We start from the raw sequence: 18,812 nt of genomic DNA, 5'->3' as shown, positions 1-18,812 counted from the left end.
ACTGAGAAGCAAGTAGAAATTATTCTGTGAAGACCATAGACGAAGGCTCCGTGAACCGCTTACAGTCGGGACTGAGAAGCAAGGAAACATTATTCTGTGAAGACCATAGACGAAGGCTGCGGCAACGGCTTATAGCCGGGACTGAGAAGCCAGAAGAAATGATTATGTGAAGACCATAGACAAAGACTGCGGGAACTGCTTATACTGAGAAGAAGAGACAAGAAGGGTGAGAGAACACTTTAAAGCCTGAGACCATAAGCTGACTGGTAATTGCATTGAACTGCATGGAGAATCATGGCCCCAGAATTATTGAGAACTGTCACTGAGAACACTCTTTGTTTTCGATGAGAGACACCTTATTTTCCTAGATTTCCCCAAAGCGCTACCGCAATGGCAGAGAATAACCATTTTGACAACTTCAGTTTAAAAACTGCTTATTATTTTGACCCCGTCTGTACCATATCCCTGATAAACCTGGTTAATCATATACTTTCGCCTGGCTCTCTATGTGCTGATCCATGTCCACCCCGTGGAAGGCATCTTTAGTTTGCACGGCAATGGGCTGAGGATGTGGAATATGCACATTTGGTACAACTGCCAATAAATGCAACCTTTTATCAAAACACAGATGTTTGAGTGTCTTTTTCACACTGCCCACACCCAAGGGTTGTGTGGCCGAAAAGAGGACAAGGGTAGGAGGAACAGAGAGCAGAGCACTCAGGTGGCCTTCCTTTCAAGGGCCCAGCTCTCAATTCTATCCAGAGTGGTAGTGAAAAAAGAAATGCAGCTACCTCCTGATTACACTAAGTGCCAGGCTATTATGCAAGTCAATGCAAAAAGGACAAGCATTCTCGTCCCTGGCACTTAAGGGGTTAATATACATTGGTTCCACTCCAGCATTGTGAAAGGAAAGGCCACACTGGAAAAGTGTTTTGGTTTTACATGAGCCTCATTAACCTTTGCACAACCAGCCACTCACGTGACCCTTGATCCACATGCCTCATTCTCATGAAGGCTCATTAGAATGAAGCCTCCATGCTGGTTGACCCCAATGGTTCTAGGTGATGTTGCCGAGTTTTTTTCATCGTGATAGATTTAATTTTAATTTTATTTTGTTAACAGTTGATTTTTTCGCCCGTATATGTGGGGGACTACAGCAGCCCCCACTCTTAGTCCCCCTATATTAATTATTAGCCAAACCCACCCCCCCCCAACATATTTTTTCTGCCAAATCCGTTAAAAAAAACTTGATGAAATCTGCTGCGGCAAAACCTGACATTCCCGATTCCATCGACTTCCCCTTTTAAATGCTGGGGTAGTGTGTGTAATTTGTTCACTGATGACACATCACTCAGCTGCCTGCCTATAAACCCAGGGTGGGACTTTAATTTGTCAGTGTTGGTTCACATTACTGGGAGCACTTACGCTCATTGCTTCTTTGGGATACCCTTCACTGGGGCATTGTGGACTGATCACTGGGGCCTTCATGATGGATGAAAGATGGATTTATTAACAGGTTATTAGGAATTGAGCTCTTAAGATTCTCCACTGAGCTGTTCATCACTGGGGAATCATTACTTGATGATTGGGGTTCTATATCATTGGGGCATCATAGATGTATCCTGGGGGAAATCCTTACTGGGCTCAGAATTGGGGCCTCACAACCACCTCACTGGGGCATTCCAAACTGGTGCACTCATAAACGGGACATCAGGCAGGGACGGCTCGTTCATAATGGGCTAGGGGGAAGTAGAGCATGTATCTGGTCAGAGAAAGGGTGCCAGGCGCCCCCACAACGAAAAGAAGGCATAGGTGGGTCTTGGTTCGACTGCTGGAACATGTGCAAGACTGTTCCTGTGTATGCTCCATGACTGATTGCTCCCTGATTGCTCCCTGTGCTGCCCAGGGTAAATATATATATATATATATATCTGGGGCTGTATATATGTATGCGTGTTTGGATTTGTGTGTGGAAGTGAATGATGTTATGTTTGCCTGACCTACTTGGGTAGGGTGATGGTACCTGGTTGGCAAGATACCACACCCCGGTAACATGCCTGGTAGTATGGTGTGCTGCTAGTATATTTTCTGGGAGGAATCTGAAAATAGGGACAGTACGAGACTGGTGTCGTAATTTTCTAGGGGCAATGAGAAAGTGACATACTCATTTTCTGCAACAGTTTTAATTTGTCATGCTCGTTTTCTGGAGGCAGTGTCGTGTCTTGACCCGACAGTGTGTTTAAGGGGGACAATATTAAACTGCAATGGCACTATGTGCTAATGTTTTATGGTAATGAGAAATTAGAATTTGAATTAATGTTCTGGGTGCACTGTGAAACAGGAATAATAAATTGCTTGACTTTAATGTGAACATCTGGGGTGACAAACATTTGACATGACAATGTGCTTAACTGAGGCAGTAAGCAACTGGCATGGCATTGTTGAAACTGGCATGGAACATTTCTGGGGGCAATATGAAACTGCCACAGTCATTTTTAGCGGGCAATGAAAAATGTGCCTGGCCATTTCCTTCAGTACATTGATGCAGCAAAATACTATGTTTAACTGGGGCAGTGTGAAATTGGCGTGGTCATTTTCTGGGGCAGTGTGAAACTGGCGTGGTCATTTTCTGGGGCAGTGTGAAACTGGCATGGTCATTCTCTCGTGCAATGACATGGCAGGAGGAAGTGTTCAACTGGGGAAATGTGAGACTGTCATAGCACTGTTTAAACAGCTATGAAAATTCTTTTGGGGGCAATTTGAAAATGACATGGATTCATTTTCTGGGGACAATGAGGAATTAGCAAGGCACTGTTACCTGATATATTTGTTTTTATGCCAGTGGAGAAGTATCATGTTATTTTTCTAGTCGCAATGATGTGACAATTGTTTAACAAGCTCAATCTGAAACTACAACTGCTACTACTGTTAAAATAGACTTCTTCTGAGGTCAATGTGAATCTGACATGGCCACTTTCTGGCGACAATGTGGAACTGTCACCTAATGTTTTGGACAATGTTGAAGAGCGATCCAGTGCGAAACTGGCGTAGCAATGTTGTAAATGGCAAGAGCATTTTCTGAAGGCACAGGGTAACTGGCACGGTCATTCTGCTGGGTCACTGGTTTAGCATAACAATGTGTGCTTTACTGGATTAATATGACAGTGACATCGTGCTATTTAATCTGGTATGGACAGGTTCACGAGGTAATGTAGAAATTGGAAGAACATTTTCTGTGAGCATTGATTTGGCATTTAAATGTCCTTATTCCCAATCTGGATCAATGCCTTCACCTAGTGGAACGCTCAGGAAGAAAGCCAGGGTGCCAAGCCATTGGAAACTCATCTTCCTGTGTGCACCATCAAGAGGCGCCAGCACCATGGGAATCTGATGCCTGAGAAGAGGAAGTACCAACCCAGTATAGATCAAAGTCTACATTAAATGGGTTATATATGTCTGGCCTGGTGTACGGTCTGTGTTTGTATGTATGCATGCATGTCTCTGAGAGAAATAGAGAGACACAGAGTGGGCAGGGTCGGGCTACCTAGACAGTATATGTGTGTGTTGTCAGTATCTGCGTGTTAGCGGGTCTGTGTGTGCAGTATTAGAGCTTTGTGGTGGGGAAATGGGCTGCTTAGGCATTTTTCCTGTGGCATTGAGAAACATGAATAGTAATGTCATGGCGTAAAATGAAAACAGAAGTGGGCACAGTTCTATAGGCAGTGTGGAACTGGTAAGGGACCATTTTCTAGGGTTAATGTAGAACTGACATGGTAATGTACTGGGGACAATGTGAAACTGGCTTGGCAATTTTCTTGGAGGAAATGACATGGTCTATCTCCTTTTCTCTCTCCTTTTCTGACTAATGCATCCAATAAAGGGATCTGTGTTTGACCACATGGTCACTGTTTCAAATCCTGGTCAACTCAGCCCTTCAGCCATTCAAGCCTTGCACCGTCGATAAAATGAGTACCTTTAAGTTGTGTAATAATCAACATCTGTTAATCAACACCAAGATAGCTGCAGTTGCACATTCGCTTTACACATACACCTGCTATATTTGGGAAAAGCTACACGTCTGAATTAATATGTATTCCTCTGTTTAACTGCTCCAACAACCAATGAAAAAGATCCAAAGGATGTCCTGTCCACCCCCTGGCAACAGTATTACTTGCTGGTCACTCTGGAATAGCCCTTTATTTACACTAGAATTGACGTAGATAGGATATGGAGGCTGTTGAATATTTTTCAGGGTAGATGAGTAAGGTTGCTTGAACATACAAAAATGGTGTTGGAAATGATCTGCCTTTTTGGAGAATGTCTATTTTATATATGGCAGGGAATACCCGGTGCTAAATTTGTAAAAACAATAAGTGTCTGGCTCAAATATTTTCTAACATTCCCTTGGCACGTCAGGATGGGCAGCTCCAAGCCCACGGTTGCCACCATCCATGGCTGCTGCCCATGCTGTCGACATATAAAGGGGGTAAGCTGAAACTCCCAGCCGTTTATTGTGGTTGACGGATGCACTCTAAGTCAGATGTGTGATTTACAAATGCCAATCAAGATACACATAAAATAACATGAAACATGTTGAAGCGTGTCTTTAAACACAATCATCATTTACATTTTGCTCTGATTCTCTACGTGTTTATTATGTGACTGGCAGTTAAAATAATAAAGTTGTGAAAAGACCACATCCTAATTAAATTGTGTCTGACACAATAAGTGCCAGGGCTCAGAAATAACTGCCTGGGCTGAGCCCTGGAAAAGACCCTCACAAAATAGGCACTGGGAATGCGTGAACCTTTTGTCTGGCTCATGGGAGCACATCTGGGTCTTTGCGGATGAGAGATGAGAATATCTGGTTGGACAATATACAGATGTGGATTAGCTATATCGATTTTGTGTTTATTTTATGGAAACGAGTTACACGATTAATGGGTATATGCAAAGCATCTGAATGGGATATGAATCATTTGAAGGTCATTACTGACTCATCTAGAAAAGAGATCCTTTATCTAGTCTTAACCATCAAAGTGGTTGATAATCAGCGTGACATATTTATTAACAGGAGGCCCATTTCATCAATTCTAGATGCATCTAATGTACATCCCCTGCTATAACAATGAAATGTTGCATATGGGTGACCTTGTAACATCGGGTAGAAGTGTCAGCATGGATTGAGACTTACATATAGATTTTGGAAGTGTGTGTTCTAGGCTGAGAAGACTAGGGTATCCTGAACGGATGATTGCCAAAGCAATGCAGAAAGTGAGGACGGCAAATCAGCAAGGGTGGCGGAAGCAGGATATATAGTGTGCCTTTTGACACCATTTATCAATCGAAACACATTTGTAACATTGTTGAGAAACATTGGAATGCACCCCTTCTTGCCCCTGACATGACTCTCATCCAGGGGCAAAAATCATAGTTGACCTTTAAGAGAGTGGCTAATATGACATAAATGTTAAGTACATTGTTAGTTTCGGAGGAAGAATACCGCAGCCCATTAAATTCGTGTGCTCTGAAGCCAGAGCTGCTGTGAATGTTCTGCGCTAGCAACACAGAAAGTGAGGATGTCATGCTACAACTAACTACTGCCCCTTTGGGACTTTCCCCTCTTTTTAGTGGCCAGGTTGTAACTGCTTTTGTTCAGAACATTTTGTCGGCAAGGGCATCTAAAAGATATCATTTCTTGGATGCCTACCTGGGATGTGATCACGCGCTGCCAATCTCCCCTTTGCACCATGCTGTCAGGAAATGTGGCCCGGTTTCTCTATAGCTCAATCTAGTCCTGCTCTTAACCTATGGACACACTGCAAAGGTATAAACTCATATGGCGCAAAGCAGTGGTCCTGCTAAGAAACATGCAACGCCAAGGTTACCCTGCGAAAAGACGATGCCATCCCACCTTCGAGTCCGTCAGAAACAGGCAGTTGACTATGCAGAGCCCGGCGAGGCCCTCAGGCACAGTCACATTGTGAGGGATTGCAATTCAATGTAATATTTCCTTTTATGGACACTTAAGCAGGAATAGTTTGCATAAGTGGATTTCACGTTGCTTGGGAACGCGATCTGCATCTGAATTCAAAACTATTAGTCGCAGAGCACACATTTGGAGGAAAGTCACTGAAGGACTGCGCAGAGTGGAAAGCGGTGCTACCTCAGCGATCTTGGCTGGGGCCTGGTGTGAGTTTCACAGGAGGTCTGGGAAAAGCTGGAGACCAAGAAGGGCCTCTAGACAGGGGCGCCAAGTATGTGGGTGCTCCGGGGCCTGGGCACCACCCTCCCCCGGAAAAGACTGTTTTCATGAAAGTCCCTATTTTTAGAATGGAGCATTTTTTTGGGTTTTTTTTTTTGCTGCCGGTTCTCCCCTGGCTTCTTCCCCCAGGAAAACCAAAAGTCGGCACCCCTGCCTCTAGGTGCTGTAACAGATGGGGACATACTAGATGAGCCGCTGCCTCATCTTTTATGTCCCCACCTGTTGCAGTAGCCAAACAGCCTTTTGTGTAGCCCACTCCTATAACTGCAGAACATGCTGGCACAGTGCCTCTGTTTACTGCCCAAAGAGTGTCTTCTGAGAGTTAATGACTTAATTGGAGTAGTAAGCGTGGTACTGGTGTAAAAATGTCTTAGCCAGGTCTGCCTGCAATATTTATAAGCACTATGAATTGTAGGGGAGACATGGTATCAAAAGTATGACACTGAGACAATGGGTACAAATTGTCAAAACCTTTATATAGTTGGGATTGGAGAAATTCCTATTTTGCCCTATAACTGAGATGGGAGTAGTCTCGACCTTCAAATAATAAATAACACAGTCCTAGTGGAGTCTGTCAAATCAAAATGGCCTATTCTAACAAAACCTAATGCCTGCCCTATCTCTTATACAAACAGTGTAAAAAGGAGAAGTGTATGCCAAAGGAAAAATCAGAATTCAAAATAAAGAAGTGTGGTTGAACTAGCTTCCCCGCCCCCATGTTAGCCTCACAGAGTAAGGTTCTCTCTGTAGGCAGGATGACACACTCTGGCTTGGCTTCTGAAATGATAAACAGTTCTAGAATGTGGATTGAGTCCCGCCTGGCCTTCCTCGTTTTAGTCTCTTTTCAATAGTTCCCAAATTAATGTTTCAACCAAAAGGTTCACAAAGGTCCCCCTCTGCCGGACTCAGACCTCTCACTACACAGTTCTCGTAGGTCCCCCTCTACCGGGGTCAGACCTCTCACAACACAGTTCTCGTGGTCCCACTCTGCCGGGCTCACACCTTTAAAAAATCAAGTTCAGCACTAACTTGCAAGGGGGGGTCTCCCTTCCCCAAGCTTATTCCACTTTGGGTCTCCCTCTGTCGGGCTCTGGCCACTTTCCGATGTCGAGGGCTTTTGAATGTCCAGGGTCTACTCTTCAGACCACTGCAGGACCACTTTGTCTCAAGGCTCGTAGTTCACTTTTCACTTTCCCCTTTTCTAGGAGTTAAACGTCTTTATCTTACTTTTGTTATTCATTCACTTTATCACTCCCAACAATGTACCTTTCATAGAGAGTTTCGAGTGGGCTACTTCCTTTCGCCAGACTACTACGTTACTTAGTTTCGCTAATTTTGCAGCTGTCTTTTACTTCAAAGTTCATTCACAGGTCTGCCTTTCCTCGCGTTTTCATCTACACGTGTGCCGCCTTCATTTGCGATATCCACTTCACGAGTGAAGGTTAGTACCACAGGCTTGGCCTCGCCTCCCCAAATCGGCTTCCTTGAAACAAAATGCAGTCTTCAGTTGTGGGACCTGGCCTGCTCCACATGTTTTCTGCGGCCTGTTGGAGGCAACGACCTTCAGTAGGGAAACCTTGGGGCTTTCTAGCTGCTGCTCTTGCCCCCTGGTCTGTCGCTCTGCTCCAGTAGGTTTGCCTTTTTTCCAGTGGTAGTTCTGCTCTTACTCGTGTTCCGTCTTGCTCAGAGTATGTCTCTGGGTTCTGCCTATTATTCATGTGAGGAGAGCTAATTGGTATCAGATGAACGCACCTAGAATCAAGTGCTGACTTTGCCTGACTCGATTAGCGGGACCGGTCCAGTATGATGGGTGAAAGCTAAGAATGTTTAGTTTAGTTTAGTTTATTTTATTTATTTATAAAGCGCAGAAACCAGGCCCAAGGGCAACCGGGCGCATACTCTTGAGAACATGTTACAGTAAACAGTAATTACACAGTAAATTTACACAAATATACAGCAATATACAGGAATATACATAAAGAGTACCATTAGCAGATTATAGTGCAAGTACAGTGAAAGCTGTATAGACATGACCTATAACACACAAGGGAACTGGAATGAGTGAGGGTCTCATAGATCATGGGAGAACAGCCAAGTTTTGGCGTTGTTCTTGAAGGATTGGAACGATGGTTCAGTTCTGATAGGAGTGGACAGAGTGTTCCAAAGTTTGGAGGCTAGGACAGTGAAGCTCACCCCGCCTGCTTTTTGGAGTTTGAATCTAGGCAAGGTGAGGCTGTGAGTTTGGGCTGATCTAATTGGTCGGGAGGATGTGTGTAGTGTGAAGCAGGCGGACAGGTAAGGTGAGGCATTGTTGTTCAGGCATTTGTGAGTCAAGGCCAACGTTTTCAGGGCAATTCTTTGTTTTACGTGGAGCCAACGTAAGTCCGATCTGATGGAGGAGATATGGGAGCGTCTCTGGATGTTTAAGGCTGCCCTTAAGGCATTATTTTGTACAGTTTGCGATTTATTGAGGTTAGACTGGCTGGTCCCCAGGTAAAGAGCACTGCAGTAGTCAATTTTGGCCATGACAAGTGTTCTGGCGAGGGTGATGCAGTTGGTAGAGTTAAGGAAGGGTCTACAGGCGGTGATAAGTTTACAAGTATAGGCAGATGCTGACCTAACTATTTGTTTGTCTGTTCACGGAAAGTGTGGAGTCATGATAGACGCCTAGCGTCTTGGTGTCTTTGGAGACCTTGATATCGTTGCCGTCGATAGTGAATGACTTGTAAGTTTGATCTAATTTGATAAGCTGATGGTTTGATCCTAGAAGTAGGAAATCGGTCTTATCATCGTTAAGGCAAAGTTCATGATGTGCCATCCAGGCCTGAATGACCGAGTAGACATTGTTAAGGGCTTTGGTGTCAGCTGTGTAGTCTCCCGTGATAGGGATGAGTATCTCAGTGTCATCCGCGTAGTTGGTGTAGGAGACACCCAGATAGTCTAGCACATCGAAGAGGGGCTTAGTGAATACGTTATACAACGTAGGGGATACACACGAGCCTTGAGGAATGCCACAGTGAATGGGGGAGGGGTCAGCTGATGCCATGGGAGAGAAGACCCTCATAGATCTGTTGCTCAGGAATTAATGGATCCAGGCATTAGCAGAGTCAGAGAAATGGGCTGCGGATTTAAGATGTTGGCATAGTATTTGGTGGTTGACCAAATCAAAAGCCACAGAGAGATCGAGGAGAAGGAGAAGAGCTAACTTCCCATTGTCCTTTAGTGTATCCATCTGAGTTTTTAAGTCAATCAGGGCTGATTCCGTACCGTGTTTAGGGCGGAATCCTGATTGTCTTAAGCCTAGAAGATTGTTTAGTTTGAGGTAATCCTGAATCTGCAGGTAAGCTGCGCGGTCCAGGATCTTGAGCAGGAATGGGACTGTTGTGATTGGTCTGAAATTAGTTGGGATGTTAGGGTCAAGGGTGGGTTTTTTGAGGAGTGGGATAACCCAGGCATCCTTTAGGTTATCCGGGACAATACCCGTCTTGAAAGAAGCATTTATGAATGCTGTGTGTTGCTCTCAGTCACCCTCTTCCTCGGCCGAGTGTTTGTGCAAAAAGGTGGGGACGGGGGGACGTTGGAACTTTGGGAAATCCCAAAAAATAGGATGGGGTGGACATACAAAATAAGGGGGAATACTGCATCTCACTGCCGGCTGTCTCACCCCAACTCCTCGAAGACCCCTCATCCTGGTGACACCCCCACACTGGTCTACCCCAGGGTGTGGATCAAAAGGCGATGGCCGTGCCCTGGCCACCTGAGGGAAAGATCCCCGGGGACAAGCGGGTGTCGCCCCTCTGGTTTCTCACAGTATGTCCTTAGCTGAAGTCCTGTTAAATACAAGCATTGGCAAAGCCAACAGTTATGGTTTTTGTATCAGTATTAGACATGTGCCAGGCACTGCTGTTAGATGGCCAGTTACTTGCACCATTTTACATCTACGTCCATGAATGGCCAGTTCATACCACTACAGCAGCGTTTGGCAAATTCCTTTCCCATGCCTACACATAAACCCAAATCATTGGCATTGCTAATGCTTGTTTCATTTATGTATGGGCAGGCCCATGCAATAAGTAACATATAGGATCAATAATACAGTTAATACGTGTACATTTTCAGGACCATGTAAGAGTGACTAAGCATGCAGACCAATGTTATCCAGTGACTTTACGATTCCAGGAATACCGTGATGGAAATATGGATATGTTAACATGCATGATTCTCCAAACAATTGAGTTGAATCCGTGTGGCTGTTGGAATTGTGCCATGAAGAGTCAACAATGATTTTTAAATGAATACTTTTACTCCATATAGGCACATTATTTCCGATGGGAAACATATTTTTCTGTAAATATGAAAGTCGTTCTTTCTAGAGGGGTCAGCAGAAGTCATTGTTTAGGGTTCTGCATACTCTGCTTGTCTATGTATGCGCAAATTCTGTCCGTGTCTTTTTGCATTTTTCTTTTTGCATTGATGTATGGATGATTTTAAAATAGGCCATAGCTTTCATGCACACACTCCTGAAGGAATGTTGGAAGATCATGTAGGAATAATTATATTACCAATAGGTTAGATGAATGAATGCACGCAATGCATTTTAAGCTATGATCAAGCTCGAACTGGCCTATAGGCAATGCTCGAACCAAAAATGCAAAGTGCCAGTTTGGGCCAGTATTTATGGTCAAATTGGGCCACTTGTTTGGCCATTGTGGGCCAGTTTCATGAGTTGCTTCACTATGCGGCTTGTAGTTTTGACCATTGTTGCTGAATAAATTTTATTTAAATTGCACAATTTGCATCACATTTTATCAAAACCCTCCCACTTGGGTACTATTCAAACAGTGTCACAAAATGAATGAAGGGCCATTTGCAATTGTTGGCCATTTTTCCATTGGTGCCCCAGACAATGTCATGCCCCAGCCCGACCCTGGATATGATTCATTCCATATTGTGATGTCCATCACCGTTTTCATTATTCCCAATACTGTTTTAATGCCCCCTGTAAACTGTTCAGAGGCTGCCATAACCTGGGCATGGATCAACAGGTTAGACCACGCCTGAGAATGTCTTTGGTATCTCTAGTTCTTAATTATATTGGGTGAGCTTCTTACTTCAGGTCAGAATACCTCAGGTGGACCCCTCGAGGTCCTTCACCCTACCTCCTTGACAGAGCATGAAAAGGAAATAAACTTCCCACTGCAACACGTTCTTGGATCGCCCCTCATAGTGCACTAGGGTTCTTTCCATTAAAACCAAATAGTTTTCTATTGGAGTTTTCCGTTCCCAGTTGTATGAGTTCAAAAGAATAATAATCCCCTTTGAAAGTTTGGAAGAATTCTTAACAACTCTATCAAATTAAAGTGGCATGGGCTTCTTTCCTCAGTGGTATCATTCAAATCCCTCTCTTCCCAAAGATTTACTAGGGTTCAGAGTGATTCTGCAGCACGCATAGCCGTTTCCTCATTGATTCCAAAGGTATCTATCGTCCTATGGTGTATATCCTGTTGATGCTGAGGAATGACCCACTCTGGCTTCCATTGGCAGACTGTAGTCATTGTTGGGTCTGCGTCATGAGCCTTTAAAGCAGATAGAGTTAGGCACGGAGACTATGAAAAGCCAGTGCGGCCTTCTGCGCTTTCCATCGACTATGTTTATGTAGAGCTTTGACGAGTACCTGCGAAATACTGAAATGAGTTACCTTCCCTTGGAGCGATGATCAGCACCGCTGCTAGACTGAAATACGAAAGCCTCATATACTGTGGCAATCAATTGTCCACTCTGGACAGTAACTCAACTAGACAGAAACAAGGACATTCCCCACTGAGTTGTGGTGACCAGTACCTGCACTAGATTGAAATGAGATTCTGAACCTGGCATTTGTTTCATGTTCTGCTTTTTGATTTCAGCTCCCGACATCTGCTGCTTCTCCTTTGGATGCTGGAAATTGGTAAGGTGCCCGCTCACTCTCATCTATCGAATGCTGGTATAACACCGAACACATGACTTGGGTCATTTGAGCGCAAAGTTTTGGGGGATTCAGTAGTTCCTTTAATATGTGGTGTAGGGTGAGCTAGGGAAGGTTGCAAGATGACCAGCCAGCCCTCATGGCTCCAAGACTCCCTTCTCTGTAACGAGAATCAGGTTTAAGGTGTGCCAGCTATCCTGGCTTTGCCTTCATGCTTGCTAAATAATAGCACGCATTCTGAAGGTACATTGTGCAACTGTCATTTATTTAGCTATGCTCCCTAACCTTGGCATTTGCAGTGATGCACCGGGTTGACCTCTGTGCATGTTCTCTGGATGTAACCCAGTGCTGTCCTGGCACCTCACTACTTTCCTGTTCTGTGCCCAGCCCTTGAGGTGACTTGGTGTTACTGTGATGATGTGTCCCTGGAGGGAACACGTTCCTCATCATATGCTTCCCCAAACTTCCACTGATTAAAAAAAGAAGAGGATAGGAATGTATAAGAAAAGAACCATTACATTACTTCACCTCTTCAATCAATCTTTTGGGCCCTTGTATGGCCCGCTGTGATGGTCTTCTCTCTGCAATGTCTTGCAACACCTCTTCAACATCTTGCTGATGTTCATGGCTGATGTCAAATCTTGGTGGTGCCACTGGTTTCTGATGCTCCAAGAAATGTGAACTGTTTCTGGTGATGGTTTTTCCATTTGTACAACCCGTGGCCGTTGATCCCTTGGTGACAGTCACTGGAAAAGTGTCAGACAGTCTGGCCTCATTACGAGTTTGGAGGCAGCCATGGGGCATGGATGCTTCCAAACTCGGGTCCGGGGTCGCTGAATGGGGAAATACCGGGCCATTCCGACCTTGGAGGGCCCGGTATTTCCTGATTCAGGTAAGACGGACCCGGACCATCCCCATTCCCATTTGAACCCCCATAGGGCTCAATGGGAATGGGGAGCATGCTAACAACGGGCCCGTTAATGACAGGCCGTTTGTTAGCATGCTGGTCCCCTCGCGGGACACGCAAAGGACGTCTGGTCTGACCATAAATTAATGTGTGGTAACGCCAAAAGCCGCACTACAGTTGGGCTTTCTTTTTCCGGCTGAGAATAAGCATGTGAATCCCTTAATTGCCTATGAGACAACACATCTACCAGAATTTCTTCTTGGCTTGTGTTGTGCTTAGGTAGCCCAAGCCCTTACAGACTGGCATGGACCAGTGCAGAATGATGGGTCGAAGTCTGCCATCGGTTTAGCTTCTGCTATTTCGCTTCTCATGGTCTGAAAGACAATTTGGTATTCTTTAGACCACATAAATCCTCTTGACGCTCATCCCTGCAATTTCTGAGCCAATGGTTCGAAGGAGAGAGCAAAGAGTATCAGTGAAAGGGGCAACGCTGTCTCGTGCTCCGTCCCAACCTGAACCATCATTAAAAAAAACCCATTATTAGCCACACAGTCCTTCGGCTCTGAGTACAATGCAAGAAACCCCACAAAAACATAACCCCTTGTGTAGGTATGCCAGAGACGACCAAGGTTAACACTACACAGTCACTGTTCAGAGCACCCAGGACCCAACAAACCCTCCCCAGGCATACAAATGGAGGACTCAGCCAAGGGCAAGTTAGAACTGTCCTTTATTTTCCATAACCGACAGGGATCATACAGGACAACATCGTTCTCTGGAAATCACAGCTCCTGAGCCTGTGTCAGGGGCTTTTGTTACACTCTGACACAACAAATCAGGGCTCTTCCCCAAAAACCTAAGAGCCGGCCTGATTGGGTTATTGGGGTGGTATCACCTATATCTGCCACATATAGAGGTTATTCTACTGGCTCTCGCATGTAAGGTGGCTTGCCTGACCCTTCCCCCAAAACGATGTATTACATTGATGCAGGGTCGCAGGATTACCATTGGCCCTTGCCCTCTGCCATCCACCACTGGATTTGTGTTCCCTGATTGGCTGGAGCTGATCTCCACAGGCCTGGGACTCAGCTTTGTTCTTAGCGCTCAGTGCACCTTCTCAAGGTGATGAGAAAGACTATGTTTTCCAATTTTTGCCATCAGTATTACCACTTTGCTTTTTAGAGTGCCTGCAGGGTTGCAACGTTGTAAAACAATCTGTTTCATTTCATGTCTGCTTCGTTGGGAACTGCTCCTCTTCTCACCACTGGTAAATGGCCATTATTTGGTTCGGCTGCACCACGTGGGTGAAGGCTGCAAAATTGAGCTTCCTGGTCTGCAATTAGAGAGGATTTATTCTGCTGTTTTGCAGGAATGTGCTGCTTGTCTCTGACCTTGGCTCAGAGCCCTAGGTCTGGTGCTTCGTGCAGCCTAATTCTGCTTTGCTTCATCTTTCGCTCTGAGGCCTGTGGCTTCAAGTAACTCTACTATAGTTATGCTATAATTGCTATATGTCTATATTGTGCTATTCTTCTTATAGATTAGTAGTATGTTGGTTCTTCCAGGTTCCTTATACGATCCTGTAGTTCCATGTGGTTAGTTGCAATAAGCTGCTGCAACCTTGCTCTGTATCTCTTGTTGTCTTGCGTTTCTGCGTTTGGCTAGTGAGAGGAAATAATAAAGGCTTTTGACAGTATGTATATGTATCTGTCCTCTATCTACAGAACTGTGTAACCATGTTCTTCGTGTGTGCACTTGTGTGTCAATGATATGATATGATATGATATGATATGCCATTTATAACGCGCCTATACACAAGTGTTTCAAGGCACGACACGGCAAGGGAGGGGGAACAGAGGGAAGACAGACAGCGATCTTACTAGGCCAGGTGACAGGACCCTGCTCAAGCCAGAGGACTATGTCAGTGCTCCTCTCAGAACTATGAAGTTAGCCGTGGGTCTCCCAAATTATCGCCTGTAGCCTTAGTCCACATCATGATTGGAGACAAGACAGCGAAGCTTCCAGTCCTGGTTCAGGACAACGTGCCTGCAAACATGTTGTTAGGAAACGATTTGGTCGAGTTGGGGATGATCACGGATGGTCTACCCATGGCTGCTGTGGCACTCACCCGATCGCAGGTCACACAGGGTCCGGCTGCGAGCCCAGTACCCTCGCTGACGGGGGAACCTAAGGCATGAAGGAAACGGAAGGGTAAGAAGGCCACCTCTGTGGAGGGGGCTCCTCCGCTTCCTGCTGCTGCTGCAGCATCCGCTGAGACTCATGCTCTGGAAGAGCTGAGTCCAGCGGTGAACCCAGTCTCAACTCCTGTGGGAGAAGAGCCAGAAGAGTTTTCTGTGGGAGATCTACTCAACCCGGAGGAGCACCCCAACCTTCAATGCTTGTTAGCTGAAGGGGGACCCTCCGGGGGGCGGACTTCTGTAAGGGTCATAGAGAGTGCCACTCTCTCTAGGGTCTGAGGAAACAGGCCCTGTCCGGAAACAGGCTCTGTCCCAGGCACAAGGAGAAGTGCCTAGGACATTCCGGATCTATTGGGAGGGTGAGCTCCTTGTTAGTGAGCCCACTATGCCTGAACCTGGTGCCCTCAAGAGGTTGGTGTTACCCCAGGTTTACAGGCCCTTCCTTGTGCAGTTTGCACATGAGGTGCCCTTAGCCGGCCATCTTGGTACCAAGAAGACTAAGCAGAGGCTCTCTGCCAATTTCTACTGGCCACGGATGGGAGTAGAAGTGGATTCCCACTGCAGGACCTGCCCAACTTGTCAGTTGTCTGGCAAGACTGAAGGCAGTGTCATTGCCCCACTGCAACCATTGGCAGTGGTTGGCACACCATTTGAGAGGGTGGGCATCAACATTGTCGGTCCCCTTAACCCTCCCACTTCAGGTGGACATCGGTTAATCCTGGTCTTGGTTGATCATGCCACCAGGTACCCAGAGGCTATACCCCTTCGGACTGTTACTGCCAATGTGGTTGCCAGGGCTCTCCTGGGCATTTTCATCCATGTTGGAGTCCATAAGGAGGCTGTCTCTGACAGAGGATCCAACTTCATGTCTAGTTACATGAAAACCATGTGGAAAGAGTGCAGGGTAACCTACAAGGTCTCCACCTCTTACCATCCCCAGACGAATGGTCTGGTTGAGAGATTTAATAAAACTCTCAAGGGCATGCTAGGCGCTTTGGAAGAGCCCCTAAGGAGGAAATGGGATCTCCTCCTGCCATGCCTGCTGTTCACTTACAGAGAGGTACCTCAAGAGGGTGTTGGTTTCAGCCCCTTTGAATTGCTCTTTGGACATCCCCTGAGGGGGCCCCTTGCCTTGATCAGAGAAGGTTTGGAAGCCACCCCTCCAGGTCCCGCCAAGCAAGTGGGGGACTATGTGTTAGGCCTCAGGCGGACGATGACACAGATGATGGGTCAGGCGACAGCGAATCTCAAGGCCAGCCAGGAATTGAATAAGTACTGGCATGATCTTAAAGCCTTGCAAGTGGATTGGGCTCCAGGACAGGAGATTCTTGTGATGGAGCCTACCAAGCCTCGAGCTTTGGCAGACAAATTGTCTGGACCCTTCAGGATAATCTTCAAGATGGGCAAAGTCAATTATCTGGTTGACATGGGAGTCTCTGGGGTAGCCCCTCAAGTATTCCACGTCAACAGGCTCAAGCCTTTCCATAGGTGAGCAGAGGTCTCATGTCTCATGTCTCTTGCTAGCTTCAGAGCAAGAAGAGGATGAGAGTGAGCCCCTTCCTGATTTGCTGCATAGCAACCCTCAGGATGGCTCAGTGGAGGGAGTACATCTCTCTCCCGATCTGATGACAGAGCAGGAGAGGGCCTGAAGGGCTTTGCTCCGGCAGTATGCCTCTCTGTTCTCACTGAAACCAGGCCTTACTCCGTGGTGTAGGCACGAAATTGACACTGGTGACAGTGTGCCTGTCAAAAGAAGGTGCTACCGTATGTCAGATACCGTTAAGAACCACATCCAGGCTGAGGTCGCCAAGATGTTGGATTTGGGTGTTATTGAACTCTCAACCATTCCCTGGTGCAGTCCCGTCGTCCTTGTCCCCAAGGCAAGTTTCCAGGCCGGTACCAAGGATTGGAGGGTCTGTGTGGACTACCGAGGAGTCAATGCCGTCACCAAAACTGACACGCACCCATTGCCCAGGGCTGATGAGCTCGTGGACACCATAAGTGCTGCCAAATTTGTGAGCACCTTTGACCTTACCTCAGGCTATTGACAAATAGCTCTTGACAGACCATGCCAAGGAAAAGACAGCGTTCGCAACACCTGAGGGACTCTACCAGTTTAGGGTCATGCCTTTTGGGTTGAAGAATGCCCCTGCCACCCTTCGAGAGATTGGTCAATCATGCACTCAGTGGGCTGGAGGCCTTTTGTGTGGTCTACTTAGATGACATTGCTGTCTGCAGTTCCATCTGGGAAGAGCATTTGACAAATCTGGATATGGTGTTGCAGGCCTTTAAAATGGGCTAACCTCACTTTCAAGGCCACCAAGTGCCAGATAGCTCAGGGGAAAGTCACGTATCTTGGTCATGAGGTAGGAGGGGGTCAAATCCAACCTCTCCTCAGGAAAGTACAGGATGTACATGACTGGGAGACTCCCACTACTCAAACCCAGGTGACAGCCTTTTTGGGCCTTAGTGGGTATTATTGCAATTTCCTGGCGGACTATGGAACCATAGCTGCACCACTGACAGCTCTGACTTCACCCAAACAACCTAGGAAGGTTAATTGGACAGCAGACTTTTCAGAGGGCCATTGATGGCTTGAAAGAAAGCCTGTGTTGTGTGCACCTGATTACAGCAAGACCGTTAGCGTTCAAACTGACGTCTGCGACACCGGAATTGGAGCTGTCTTGTCCCAGTTAGATGACAAAGGAAGAGAACATCCGATCATATTCATCAGAGACAACTGAAGGGTAGAGAACTTAGGTGGGCTACTGCTGAAAAGGAATGTTTTAGTATAGATTGGAGCCTTAGTTGTTTTAGACCCTACCTTACCGGGTCTACCTTCAAGGTCCAAACAGATTGTAAGCCCCTGAAGTGGCCTATGCAGATGAAGGGTGAAAACCCAAAACTGCTCAGGTGGTCCATTAGCATGCAAGGGCTAGACTTCACCCTAGAGCATAGACCAGGGAAGAGTCACGATAATACAGATGGCCTTTCCAGTAGGTATGTTGACTGTCTGGATGAGGGTGTCTATCTCGTGGGAGATTAGGTACCCTAACCTTAGTCTGGGGGGGCGACTAAGATGCTGGAAATGCATCGGAGGGAAAGGGCCTCCGTATCCTTGTCCTTTACTGTTTTTATTGAGTGTTCTGTCGTATTTTCCACACAGGAGTGCATGTGGATCTCCTGGCGGTGCAGCTCTCACTTTTGGTTTGGTGTACAGACCCATGGGATACCCTTATGGCACCCATGGGTGGGGGTGCAACCCTGTGCTCATAGTGTATGTTTTTGGGTACCTTTGTGTGGCCCACAGAGCAGGTTACAGGCTGGTGGCAGCTCTGTGCTGAATTGAATGGTGCCCTAAGCGTCCTCCATTTTGGGATGCCCAGGGCCTGTTATTGGGATCGGTAGATTCCTGATGGAGACAAGATGGCCCCCGTGGCCTCTTGCCTTCCATCGCCTGTTACCTTGGTTTTCCCAAAG

General features: G+C 46.3%; 1 protein-coding gene across 2 annotated transcripts in view; it reads left to right on the top strand.

Annotated features, from left to right (window-relative positions):
• Window positions 1-18,812, top strand: part of LOC138487932 (ICOS ligand-like) — a 384,713-nt gene that overhangs the window by 140,200 nt on the left and 225,701 nt on the right. For both annotated transcript variants that reach the window (XM_069614565.1, XM_069614564.1), the window contains exon 2: window positions 12,172-12,212. In XM_069614565.1, coding sequence (XP_069470666.1) covers window positions 12,172-12,212 — 41 coding nt within the window. The remainder of the gene's footprint in view (window positions 1-12,171; window positions 12,213-18,812) is intronic.

The sequence above is a fragment of the Ambystoma mexicanum genome, chromosome 9, assembly GCF_040938575.1.
Source record: "Ambystoma mexicanum isolate Mex_15411 chromosome 9, UKY_AmexF1_1, whole genome shotgun sequence".
Lineage (NCBI taxonomy): Eukaryota > Metazoa > Chordata > Amphibia > Caudata > Ambystomatidae > Ambystoma > Ambystoma mexicanum.
The sequence above is the reverse complement of the archived record's forward strand: the minus strand, read 5'-3'. Positions and strand labels throughout refer to the sequence as shown.